Source organism: Cylas formicarius, unplaced genomic scaffold (assembly GCF_029955315.1).
Source record: "Cylas formicarius isolate icCylForm1 unplaced genomic scaffold, icCylForm1.1 PGA_scaffold_4__25_contigs__length_36172078, whole genome shotgun sequence".
In the NCBI taxonomy this organism is placed as follows: Eukaryota; Metazoa; Arthropoda; class Insecta; order Coleoptera; family Brentidae; genus Cylas; species Cylas formicarius.
The window spans coordinates 23,065,537-23,078,788 of NW_026844334.1; the positions used below are offsets into that span (position 1 = coordinate 23,065,537).

Consider the following 13,252-nt stretch of genomic DNA (forward strand, 5'->3'; position numbering starts at 1 on the left):
GTGTCATCATATTTTTCCATCCGTGAATCAATACGTGAGAATATATATATATATATATATATATATATATATATATATATATATATATATATATATATATATATATATATATATAGATACATTAACAATTGCAATAATAAATACGATAATACCGATATCCGTTGTCGTCTAAAATTTATGTAAAAGCCCATTATCCCATCGATCTCATTTTACCCCGCCCCCTCCTTGGTTAATGGATTGTCTTATCTCTTCATGGATCTAAACGCACTAATATTTTCCACATATAATGCCACTAATATATTATTTGTTAGCCATCAAACGTAAGCTCTATCTGAGCAGCAATGGTTTATCGTATTCGGGCTAACCCCAACCTGCTTGGAATAAAATTATTGGGAAATCCTCGTTTACATAAAATAGAAAGGTAAGTTTAGATGGTCATTAAACCAACACCAGGCGTAATACGGACTACTTCATATTTATAGGGTGTGTTGGATACTAATAATTTTGGCAGCCGCCGGATATGCAATTTTCCTTATTAGGACAAATTGGACCCATTTTTCCGATCATCCTACGGTTGTTTCGATTAAAAAAGACTTTCGAAATTGGGAAAATGCCTTCCCCGCAGCCACTGCTTGTTTCCTAAACAGGGTGGATGATGACAAAGCCTCTCAACTCATTCGAAGGTAAAAAAAATGATAAGAATAAGTAGGAGTTTTTATTAAATTTTATAATCCTATCTTTTTTTTAATGAAGCTTATTCATTTATTTGCACAACAATTGATTTACTATTCCAAAACTAACCAATCCAGATCCAAAAGTACCGTTTAGAAGAAAACTAACGAAGGCTATCCTATTAGGAAGGCAGTTCTTTCGGAGATTAGTGATATTTTTATTGAAAACACTTATAACACCGAGTATTTTTATAAAAACAAAATATTTTCTTGTTCTATAGTTTTGGTTTTGGTTTATCACTTGAATGGCTTCTGAAATAATCAAACCAATTTTAGAATTGTAGAAATATAAAATGAATTTCAGTTCACAGGAGAAAAATAGAATAAAGAAACTATTAATGTAATATATAGGGTCTTTATCGAGAGATGATAAACTGATGCTTAAGTCATGTTATCCAAAGGCAAATATTTTCATATCCATGTTTCTTTTAAGAGAAGCTAATACGGGTTTTAAAAAAACCTTAATTATTTTAATTATTATTAATTATTAGAGAATAATTTTATACCTAATTACAATTTCTTAAACGACGCGAAAAAGTCAAGTTTATGCCGGAAACTGTGAAAGAAATATTGCACCCTTAACCATTCAAAACAGAAAACAAGGCGTACTTATGTTTAGGTTGTGGAATGTCTCTAGCACGCACCCCAAGTATCTCTATTACCTGGACTTTATTCAAATCCTGGCGAATATTAGCTTCGAAAATATGTTTGCTTTAAAGAAGTTTGGAAATGACCCTTCTTTGAATCGTGTCGACATGACGGAAATAGTTACACAGGTGATCATCTGTTTTTCATCAGGGATGTTACTGTGTTATTTAAACGATCTCGTCGCCAGGTACATCCCGACATTCGTGGGACATTGGTAACTTTTCAGACTGAAAGTAGAACGGAGTGGCAATTGGTTTTAACCGAAATAGGATTGTGTTTTACGGTTAATTCTAAATTCGCATGGTTGTTGTCCCCAAAGTAGGTATCAATGTATGCAGGGTGTCCAGCTTCCCACACTTTTACACGGATTATCTCGGTTATTTAAGTTATTAAAAAATATCGATGTTCGCAATCCCGTCCTACTTTTCCATTCAGCAAATGGTTCCATGAAATTTTCAAACTCCATGTAAATTTTGATTATCAACGTTTTGCATACTATAACAGACTACACTCTTTCGACGACCGTTAATTTTTGGGTACATTCTTGCAACACTCATGGAATGACTTATGATGTGGCCATCAAAACTGACATGTATCAAAATACCATAAGTATCTAAATCTAAAGAAAATATCCAAAGTGCATAATTGAATATTTCGGCATACAGAGTAGAAAAAGTAGTATCCTGATATCACTTTATTTGTTACGATGTACCTTTTCTAATGTTATTTTTAAGCAAAGATTTTTAGTTTTTGCATGGTTATTTTTATTGACATTTCTTTATTTTTATAAATCATTTGTGTTCATCGCAATGCAAAATATAGCTAGTGTTATCTTATTAGAGATATTATTCTGCAAGATATTTTTATTAACGAACTGTCCAATGGACTTATAATAGAGAAACCTCCTTTGGATTTGGAAATAATGGACCCATTAGTCGCATTTAGTAAGGTTAATCTGCCAGTCTTGGCCAGTTTGAAGTTGGCATTTGACAATAATAATTTATAATTTATTTACGGTAAAATGAAATAAAAGTTAATATATTATTTTGAACTTATAGCCCAAAAAATTTCTTGTCTCGGACACTTAATTTATTATTGCTGACATCAGCGTCGGCTAATGGCAATCTTGTTCCCCCACTATGTAAATAACGTTATGCCTTGCCAACTAGCAGGGAAAAATGTGATTTCTCATGAAGTGCGCAAGGTTCAAATAAGATATAAACTTCAAAGTTATCAAAATAAGGAGTGCAGAGAATCCCAAAATCACCTCTACGATGACTCGCGAACAGACTGTTCGATTGAAAAGGAAAATTAGTTTTGTTTGGAATATATATTTGGGCACGCTAGTTGACATTGTGACGGTACTACTTTGGATACTACGTATGATTCGCCATCGGGTAAAAATTTGTAGCAATAATTTAAATAAAGTACGTAGTTGCCTTGTTTTGGTTTGGTTAACTTAAATTTCACGACAAACTATGCACAAAGTAATGACACAGACTCTTTTGCTTTTTGAAAATATACAGGGTTACATTTCTTTTCAGTGAATCGGAGACGCGATATTCAGTTGTTTAGTGATCTAGGCATAATTTTGCGTTAAGGAAACTGATTATGACATTAAATAAGGCCATTTTGTGATTTTGCTGTATTGATGGCGCTAAATCTAATTGCTTTATGAAAGCTCCGAAATAATCCGGAAAAGTGTCGAAAATTGTATACCCCTCTACAACGTAAAACAAAAATAGTAGTTATTACTTTGGTTTTAGTGACACATTACATTCGCACAAATATGCAAATATTTTACATTGCCCATATTTAAATGGTTTATGTTATGCCAGATACGATTCCGATCCAACTTTGCCTCTGAATGTATGTTTTGTATTAGAAGTTAACTATTTTCGAACATTTTTCAATAGTTGTTTTTCAGTATTACATTCACTCCAATCTTGACATAATCCACGCCACGACAGAATCTCCCCTAACCGTATTTGAAAGTGAGGAATTGGAAGTCAATTATGAATTAATGGAAACAACGTCATCTCCGAATATTAGATACCTGACACCGTTTCAAAGGAAATGCAGATTCGATGACGAACCTATTACCAAAAACGTACCTGTTTACAGTAGTACTGTTTGCTATACTATATGCCGGTATCAGTTAGCGATGAATCGTTGTGGATGTAAACCTTTTTTCTATATATTTTTAGGTGAGATTTTAAAACTAATCTACTTCATTCCCCTAGCATTTGACTTTAGACGGTATGGTAGATATATAAAGTACTGGTAAAGTAAGAAATTAAAAATTATTTTCACGCCGTTTCCTATTCCTAACAAAATATTCTATCAATTTAAATATGCCGACGAAAATTTTGTTTTTCTGCCCCTTTCTGTAAAATAATTAATTCTACTGTCATTTTACCACGTCAGTTTCGTTTTCTATGGATCCGAGCAACTTCGGATATTTCCGGGATATTACCACACTGTACTAATTCCCGATATAGAAACAGAAAAGTTAAAATATACTGGTATAGTAAAAATGGGTATTTTTACTATATCAGACCTATTTCCCGTACAAGTAAGCGATGTCTTATTGTCGCGAATCCTGTAATCCATACAAGTTTTCTGCGACGATATAGTTCAAGAACTGAACGAACAGGACAGCCTCGTGCATTACACGTGCCACTTTAACACGGCAGCTTCGTCAGCGATATTCATAACTTTATTCGTGTTGTTTTGCAAAAATGCCGCGAAAACTAACTCGCCGTAGAAAAAAAAAACTTCTTCAGTTACTTGTTTATTAAACACTCTCTAAGCCGTGTGCCAAATCAAATTTGTGACTAAAGTGCATAATATACTATTACGTTCTATACCTATCGATTATTAGGATCCTATTAAACAGTAACCCCATAGTACAGGGGATATGCAACTAATAATACAGTGTCACATTTTTCCTCACCTCACCAGCAAAAACTACTTTGCTGACTGTTTTGAGTTGGATTTTAATCAATTTTGCTGAGGTTTGTGGAGAATTAATGTGAAAACCAAAGTTTCTTGAGTAATTTTGTTTTGTATTGGGTGTCCGAATATATATACTTTGCTAAATAATTTCAGAAATGCTTTGTTGCGAAATACAGACCTTTAAATTACTAATAAAAAATTTAAATTTTTATCATATATCTCTTCCATCCTCCTAAACCCTTTTCATTTTCCCATATTAGGAATTTTGTAACACGCACCAGAGCTTGTACCGTGCGTTCAATTCATCTTGATAACATTTTAATTAGCTGTAAGAAAATAAAATGTAGGGTTAGTAGCCAGGTTTTTTTTTTCGAGTGACGTATAAAACAAAACAATCAATTTTCTGACAAATAAGCCTACATCATATTTTTTTAAATGGAACACCCTGTATATTATAGAATATCTTATTCCGATTATAATGTGACACACTTTATATTTTAGTCCACTGGTTTTTGACATATCGGAAAAAATATTTTTTTTCATATAATTTCAAAACGCGTCTTGACTGACAAATAATATGTTTATGTTTGACAAATGATTGAATTATTGTCCAATTGTTGTTAAAATGTTTTTTGGCGAATTTAGCATCTGTAAAAATAATAAAAGTGCAACCGCAACTCGTCGTCAGTATATTAAACTTTAAATTTTGTAAAACTCAAAAATCAAGTACAGAACAATGTCAAAGGTGGATGCAGTTTTGTTTATATTTTTTAAATAGGCATAATGAGAATAATAATTTTATGTACTGATGAAAGTTCGTTCATTACAAAAAATGGTTGTAATAGACAAAATGCGCGATATTGGTCTTTAAATAATCCTAGACAAATACACGAAATAAAAACCCAGGGGTACCAACTAATTAATGTATGGTGTAGTGTCATAGATAGGCATATTTTTGGTCCGATATTTAAAGTTAACCAGAGATCATTATTTGCAACTCTTAGACCACAAATAGAACAATATATAGAAGATTTACCCCTTAACATATCAGCGCCGAGTATATGGCAGCAAGACGGCGGCCCTCTTCACAATGTTGTGCAAGTTAAAAATTTTCTTAACATGGAATATCCCAGTCGTTCAACAGAGAACGGCGGAACTATGGAGTAGCCAGTTAACAGCCCCGACCTAACTTTAATGGATTTTTTCTTTTGGGCACACATAAAAATTCACATGCACAGAACTACTTGTAATAATAATAATCGGTTAAGACACAGACCGAAAACGTTACTAAATGCAAGACATCATATAATTAAAGAATTTTTTACTTTAGTGTGTCTTGTAGTTTTTAATGTTTTTGTTCTATTTTAATTTGTAAATAATTATTGTTGATGCGGTCAGTCAAAGCACTCTTTGAAATTATATAAAAATTTCCTATTTTTGCCTATTTATCACATCGGAATCGATCGTATTCGGAATAAGGTATTCTATTAAACAAATTTATAATATACGGATTGCCCCATTTAAAAAAATATGATGTAGGCTTATATGTCAGAACATTGATAGTGTTTTGTTTTTGTAGGTCACTTGGAAAAAACTTACCTACTAACAGTACGTTTTGTTTATCTTGATATCTCTGAAAACAAAAAAGTTACAGCCAATTAAAATGTTATCAAGCTAAATTGAGCGCACGGTACCTGGTCCGAATAATTATAACGCGATAGGACCTAATGATAATTAGTCGCTTAATACTTTTTATAGAGGGCAAAATTTGTGACATAGATGGGCTCATTTGTTTAGCTCGTTACTCGAACCTGTTTAAGGCAGCCATAACCAAAAATGAGTGCCAGTGCCCTCAACCATGTCATCACATCTTGTACTTGAAAGAATCATCAAAGCTCACCAGATGGTACATCATTCACAGTAGTTTCCAAATTGCTTATTAAGGTAATTTAAGGTAACTTCCAGGCAAACGTCGTATTTCGAACAAAGAATAACATTTAGATGGGGATTACTTCCACCAAATACAAAATACCACAGAGATATATTATTTGGTTTTCAAGGTCTGATAGGTGGGTATTTAAAAGTCTGATACAACACAATACTATTTTTTGTTGTTACAGTGTCATTCGGGGGGATTCTATCCTTATTCTTAGGAATGAGTTTTATTACCCTCATCGAAACAACAGTTTCAATTGCTGAATGGTTATATGGGGGAACAATTTATATCATAAATCATTTTATGTAATAATAAACATGTTCCCATCTATTGGATTTTTATTTCCTTATAAATATGTATATGAATACAAAAGAACATGTACATTATTTATATATTTAAGTGGGGTACAATGTGGCAAATGTTAAATATCCTGTATGACCAGGCATTTGAGAAGGCGCTATACAAGTTAGCATGCTTTTATTTTCCCTCTCCCTCTTTTCATCAGGGTTGTCATTGTTTCTTTTAGTTTTCAAAAAATCAAGATTCATAACAGGCAAATTCTTTGTTTGAACACTGTATTGTGTTTGAAGAACTTCCATGGTCTCAATTTCTTGAAAGCCCCATTCTGAGAGTTCGGTACAAGTTTTCTGAACTTGTTCAATGCATGGTGAAAATGAACAAATCCTACCTCCTGGTTTTTTTAATACTTTCACAGAATGTGATATTGCCTTCCAAGGCAGAGGCAAGTCCAAAAATATGGCGTCTGCTTTTCCATTTAACTCTTCGCCAAAACCAACCATACACACATCTTGTTTGATGACAGAAACATAATCACTCAGTCCATGATCTTTAAATTCCTGCAAAACAGTTTGAGTTCTCACTTCATGAAAATCAAAAGTGTATAAGTGTCCTGTGGGTTTAATTGCTCTAATTAGAGCATGTGAAAGAGATCCGCTACCAGTTCCACTTTCAATTACAACACTGCCTGGAAAAATTTCAAGTTGTAAAATTATCATGCTAATGTCTGGTGTATAAATGATTTGAGTACGATGTGGAAGAGTAAGGGTCCACAACTCGGGAGTGGGCTGCAGTACATAACCCCAGCCCTTACTAAGTGAAATTTTAGAACCATAACACTTTCCAATTAGATCTATACATTTGATTGCTCCATAGGGAGTTTGAAAAACGTTATCCACTTCAACGCCTTTTTTATTAAGAGTTTTGGCTACAGCCTGGATACTATACACATTGGAAATCGTTAGATACAATATTACTCGATCACCTTCTTCTATTTTATCTTTATAGCCATTAAAACTCATAATAATACTAATAATAATAAAAAAGGGCCAAATATTATCACTTCGCGAAAAAATCTCTGCACAATTAGGTTACTCGCAAAGCTGTTAAATTGGTCAAATATCGTTTTTTACAATCTTGGGTAAAGTGGTTCATTTTGGTTAGAAAGAATTCCACCTCCTAATCTCCATATTCACACACTGAACTCTTTTTTGCCTGAAGCTTTAATCGGATCTGGATTTACATATTTTTTGAGAAAATACTGACGTACTGACTGGTGTTTACTGCCGCAAGGTCATTAGTTAAAAACGACGTTTTAAATCCTTCTGTAAAGCGATAGTTTAATTCTCAGGCATGCGCATGTCGATGGGACCTTCCCAAAATTTTTTTCATAGTTGCTTCAAATGTTCCTGTATTATCAGTATACGCAGAGGCTCTTTATCTCTAGTAGCTATATCGTTGCTTCATAAGTTTCTGTCATATCAACATGGGCAGGGCTTCTATTTATCTATTAACTACATGTTTGGATGGTATTTTCTCTAAGCTGTCAAAATGTTGTGTCATTTAAATAGTGTCTAGACAGCATCTTTTGAGTGTATGTGTCCTGCGGTTTCATCGTCTCTGCATGCACGCCGGTAACCAGGTCGTATGGACTCGGAGCTTGGTGGTGAAAGCTAATGGAGCCGTGTTTCTTTTCGTATCAATTCAAGAAAAAAGTCATAGTGACCGAAACTTAAAAAAATCTTCGATGGAAGTGGGCAAATGATCCTAGCAGACTTGCCCAATATGAATCGTGAAACCAATAATTGAATTCAATTGAATTTATTTTCCTTAGCATTTGAAATTACGAATTAAATTATAATCAATGTCAGGCGGTTAAAAATAACACAGCACATCTCAAAACACCATTAAAAATCTGACTCGTTATATGGAACAACAGTGACATTTGTGTTCTTACACTTAAATCGTTTTCAGTAAAACAAAACATACAGGAAAAAAAAATTAAAAAAAAGGTTTTCTCGACATCTCGATTTATGTATAAATTGACTTAAGATCAAATAAACTAATTCTATGGTTAATGGTTAAAATACCAAAATACCTCGATCTTGATCTTTAATGAATGAAACAATGGAGAAACTAATTAGTTTTCTTTATACAAGAAAGTCACGAACTCTTAGCCGGATGACAATAAAAAGATATCACTCTTTAAAACACAGTAATTATTTGTTTACGTATGTATATACATACATTTTGTTTGATTTGTTATGTCGTATATTTAGGGATATTGTCGGTTTTAAACGACTAATTGCTCCCACAAATTTTCCTACATTTATAATATTTTGCGTTCCTTTACCTAATGTTTCGAATTGTATATTATTATAAAATAAATTGTAATTGTTATTAAAAATGTGGGTCAGCAGTGGGACAATAAAACTGACTAACACTGGGAACAGAATAACTTACTGTTAAAAGAGCACATTACAGGAAACATTGACTACTTAAAGGCAAAAAAATCGGTTTTAGGAATTGCATTTATTTAAAAATAAAACATCATTACTGTTTTTTCTAAGCAATCTATTAAGCTTAGATATTTACCTAAAATTGTAAAATATACACATTTTTTTCTTTGTCGCTAAAAAATTCAGCTGTGTCTCTGTGTATTTGTGCATCTTGCATTTTTTATTGCTTGGAATAGCAATTCAACCATCTAATTGTGAACTTATAACCGTCACAATCAGGTTTTCAAAAATTCTCTTTCGTAGGGCCCAATTTGCTGTCTATTCTACAGGTTGTGGTAAACAAGGATTCCCAATAATTTGATCAGCAATTCTACTGGCCTCTCTTAAACCACTTAAAAAAGCTCCATGTACAGTTGCCGGATAATTTCGAATTGTATGTTCACCAGCAAAAAATACCCTAGCCAATCCAGATGTTGCAGACATTTCGTGTGAACTTGGAGGGATAACTGGAGATGCCAAAAGGTCATAATCACTTCCAGAACTCCCAACTGCCACAAAACTATAAGAACCTCGTGACCATGGATCAGCTCTCCAGCGTGTAACAACTGTTTCTTTTGGTTGAGGTACTCCAGAAGGTCCAAATATTCCACGCAAAACAGCTATACATCTGCCCACAATAACATCATCAGTAACATTTTCCATTATGGCTGCTGCTTCCCCTGCTACCAAGGCTAATAAAACAGGCGCTTTATAAATACTCCAAAATAAAAACAGCTCTCCTCTGCTTGCAGTTGTACTACCAACATGGCCAAAAAGATTTGCCTGTGGGTTCCAAAAGATGCGTTCAAAACATAAAACTACTTTGTTCAAATTTCCAAAGCCAAGTCTTTGTATAGCTGAAGTCTTCCAGTCAGGTAAAGGAGGAGAGAACTGAACTGTATTAAGCTGCCCACTGGATGGAGATGTACTTAATTTTAAAACTCCTAGTGGAAGAGTGCATAAAACAACATCTGCGTGGTAGGTGTTAACAGTTTGTGGGTTTCTAGGGTTATATACAGTGACTTCAACACCTTCATTATTATATTGAACATTCTTCACACCAGCATTGAGTTTAATATCTAACCCTTCTGCAAGTGCTACCGGCACACATGAATATCCATTACGGACCGTTAAATGATTTCCTGTAAATTCAAAATCATCATCTTGATCCCAATGCTTAAGAGATAAATTAGAGAGGGGAGTTGCATTTGCAAATTCTAAATTTGCAAAATGCCAATCTAATATTTGCCTGTCTTTGGATGATAAATATACATCACTTGGTCGTGAATTTTCTATTAATTTCAATTTATCCTCAATTTCCTTTGCTTGTTCTTGAAGTTGATCCCATTCCCTTGCAAGAGCTTTTAGGTCTCTGATACCACTTCTGTATACAAACTCTTGTTGAAGGTCTCTTTTCTCAAACAGGGCTACTTCCTTTACTTTTTTATTAATTTCTTGCATTTGTCCCTTTACTTGAATTAACTGTATTTGATTACTTTTAAGCTTTTCTTGCAATTCTATAATTGATTTCAAATGATGTATATGTTTTTCCTTTACATGCTTCTCTTGCAGCTTAATTACCCATTCAAGAGCTTGTCCCAAACTAACAGGTTTATTGCCTGCATAGTTAAAATCCAATTGATGTGATAAATATGAAGTAGCTTCTAGCAAACGGTTAAATTCTCTTTCAACCATTTCATCTTTATCCTTGTCAACTGTTAGTCCACAAGATTGATAAAGGGGGCATTTTTGACGAATTCTGTGTAATTCCATGTCTATTTGTTTACTGAGAGTAGTTACTGGATTACCACCCAGACCTGTTACCACCATAGCACCAAGATCTGCTATGTAATTTCCCTTTCTAAATGTTGCTATTCGTCCCCCTACCCTATCACGAGCCTCAAGGACAATAACTTCCAAACCAAACTGCTGCAATTGTCTTGCTGCAGCCAATCCGGCAATTCCAGCACCAATTACAATTACTTTGCCATACTTTTTTGAAGGTATGGGGCGAAGTCTTTTGAAAATGCCAAAATTTATAAAGCCATTTCTATCTAGAAATCCATATACACGTTTAAGCAAAGGAATATCGCTATTATAAGGAGGTTCCATTTTCTTTATTACATGATCCAATATAAGCTGTTGTTTGGGATTTTCCAACCACATTTGTAAAATTTTATTGCGTATATTCAAGTAAACTTTTACGGTTTGCAACGCAGCTGAAGCTATATCAGGAAAACAGGCTGCTTCTGTGGAAGTTAGTTTATCAAAAGGCATTCTACTTTGAAATGCGGCACCCTCCAATCCCGAAAACAGGTCCTTAATGACAGGATCATCCAAGTCTGACTCGATATCTGGATCTTTTTTCTTCTCATCTTCCTTCTTAATATCTTCCTTTTTGTCTTTTTTTATAGCTTTTGAATTTGAAGATGATACCTTTTTATCCATTTTATAAAAATTTTTAGTGTTTTAGATACCAAAATTCAAATTATTTTAATTAACTTAGTTTCGATTTGATATCTTCCTTTTTATCTTTTTTTATAGCTCTTGAATTTGAAGATGATACCTTTTTATCCATTTTATAAAAATTTTAAGAGTTGAGGATACCAAAATTCAATCGGTTTTAATTAACTTGGTTAGTTTTAATTAAATACACACATTGCTTTAAATAGCTTACTTCTTTATTTATTAAGCCACTATAGACAATTTAATAGCAATAAGATAAATTGTTTGTTTTCCTTTGATGTTCTTCTTCTTCACTCTTCAATTGAGCAAGTGTACCCAGGGCATTCGGCTATTGCCGACATCCGTCGAGGATTTCTGACTTGCTTACATCAAATATTTAGGAGCTGATAATAGAGAAAACAGCTCCCCATGCTTCGCACAAGGATCATTACGGTCCATTAGACCTCCAATCTGCGTGAACGATAAAAACAGCTAGGCCGCACGAATCTTTAAAATGTTTACAAAAATCACTTAATTAACACCGATATCTACTATCCCCGATTCCGTCAAAGACCAAAACCTAATCCACCATGGTCAATACTTCGCACTAATACACAATAACGTGTTTTACTACAAACCGAAACTCAATTTTACGTATTCGACGCGAGTTTCGCCAACCAATTTGGCATCTTCAGGAGAAGATTAAAACTAAGACTAAAACTCAGTTTTAATCTTCTCCTGAAGATGCCAACTTGGTTGGCGAAAGACGCGTCGAGTACGTAAAATTGAGTTTCGGTTTGTGGTAAAACGCGTTATTGTGTGTTAGTGCAGTGCCGAAGGTTCCAGTCAAGAGTTTGAATACTTCGCACAGTTAATTAATTATTATTATTAGGTACCCATAAGCATCGAAATATGGATATAACAGCAATAACATGTAAGAGAAAAGTTATTACTGTTACGAAACCTGTTCTGAAGCAATTATGGTTTGTGTCACCCTACCTCAAACTTCCTTATTTTATTTTTTATTTGGCAGCGAGTTAAACCATTCTGTTCTTCTTTTGTCTTACTTCTATTTTTACTTCAGTCACAGTTCTAGAACTGTTCGTCTCCCTCTTTTTCTATTGGACAGTTTATTAAAATCATAGAGAAAATAGAAGCAAAAAAGAAGAAGAAAATCATGAACAGTTTAATCACTAATATTAAGAATATATTTTAAACTAAAATTAATTAAATCAATCTGAAAAAATGAATAAACTGTAATGTTCAAATACTTTTTTGTTCACAATGTTACCTATAAAATTTTCAAATATTGGGATGAAAGTATTCGGAATTGCTTATGTACAATCTGCCATGTTTTTGTATCCTAATTAAATAATAATTAAATTTTCTCAAATATGCTATAAAAAGTAAGAGTAAGTAACTTGATGGTTTCTTTCCTATAATGCGTGTTTCTTACATTTATCTATGCTTGCCATTGGAAGAAATAGAATATATATATATATATATATATATATATATATATATATATATATATATATATATATATATGGATTTGTGATTTTCCAGTTTTAAGTAAATATAAGTACAACATTAGTGTCTTATTATGAGTAATAATCAAGAAGAGGGTAAAAAGTAAAATTTTTATTTTTATTGCATTTAATACTTTGTAAATTTTCAGACTCGGAAGCAATGGTTATTCAAAGAAGACTGTTATTTGACATGGAAGATACATATATAAA

At 33.2% G+C, this 13,252-nt stretch overlaps 3 protein-coding genes across 3 annotated transcripts; 1 reads left to right on the forward strand and 2 right to left on the reverse strand.

Moving 5' to 3' along the window:
- Window positions 1-306: 306 nt before the first annotated feature.
- Window positions 307-6,582, forward strand: LOC132701414 (sodium channel protein Nach-like). Its single transcript, XM_060669295.1, has 9 exons — window positions 307-421; window positions 483-683; window positions 1,351-1,507; window positions 1,567-1,697; window positions 3,146-3,248; window positions 3,307-3,586; window positions 6,096-6,243; window positions 6,303-6,406; window positions 6,458-6,582. Exons 1-9 carry the CDS (start codon window positions 342-344, stop codon window positions 6,580-6,582), a joined length of 1,329 nt encoding a protein of 442 aa, XP_060525278.1. The 5' UTR covers window positions 307-341.
- A 54-nt stretch (window positions 6,583-6,636) lies between these two features.
- On the reverse strand, window positions 6,637-7,989 carry LOC132700558 (tRNA (adenine(58)-N(1))-methyltransferase catalytic subunit TRMT61A). Its single transcript, XM_060667954.1, has one exon. The coding sequence runs from the start codon at window positions 7,590-7,592 to the stop codon at window positions 6,669-6,671; it is 924 nt and encodes a 307-aa protein (XP_060523937.1). The 5' UTR covers window positions 7,593-7,989; the 3' UTR covers window positions 6,637-6,668.
- A 1,101-nt stretch (window positions 7,990-9,090) lies between these two features.
- LOC132700587 (lysine-specific histone demethylase 1A) lies at window positions 9,091-11,791 on the reverse strand. The gene has a single exon (XM_060668001.1). It carries the CDS (start codon window positions 11,514-11,516, stop codon window positions 9,348-9,350), a length of 2,169 nt encoding a protein of 722 aa, XP_060523984.1. The 5' UTR covers window positions 11,517-11,791; the 3' UTR covers window positions 9,091-9,347.
- Between the last annotated feature and the right edge of the window lie 1,461 nt (window positions 11,792-13,252).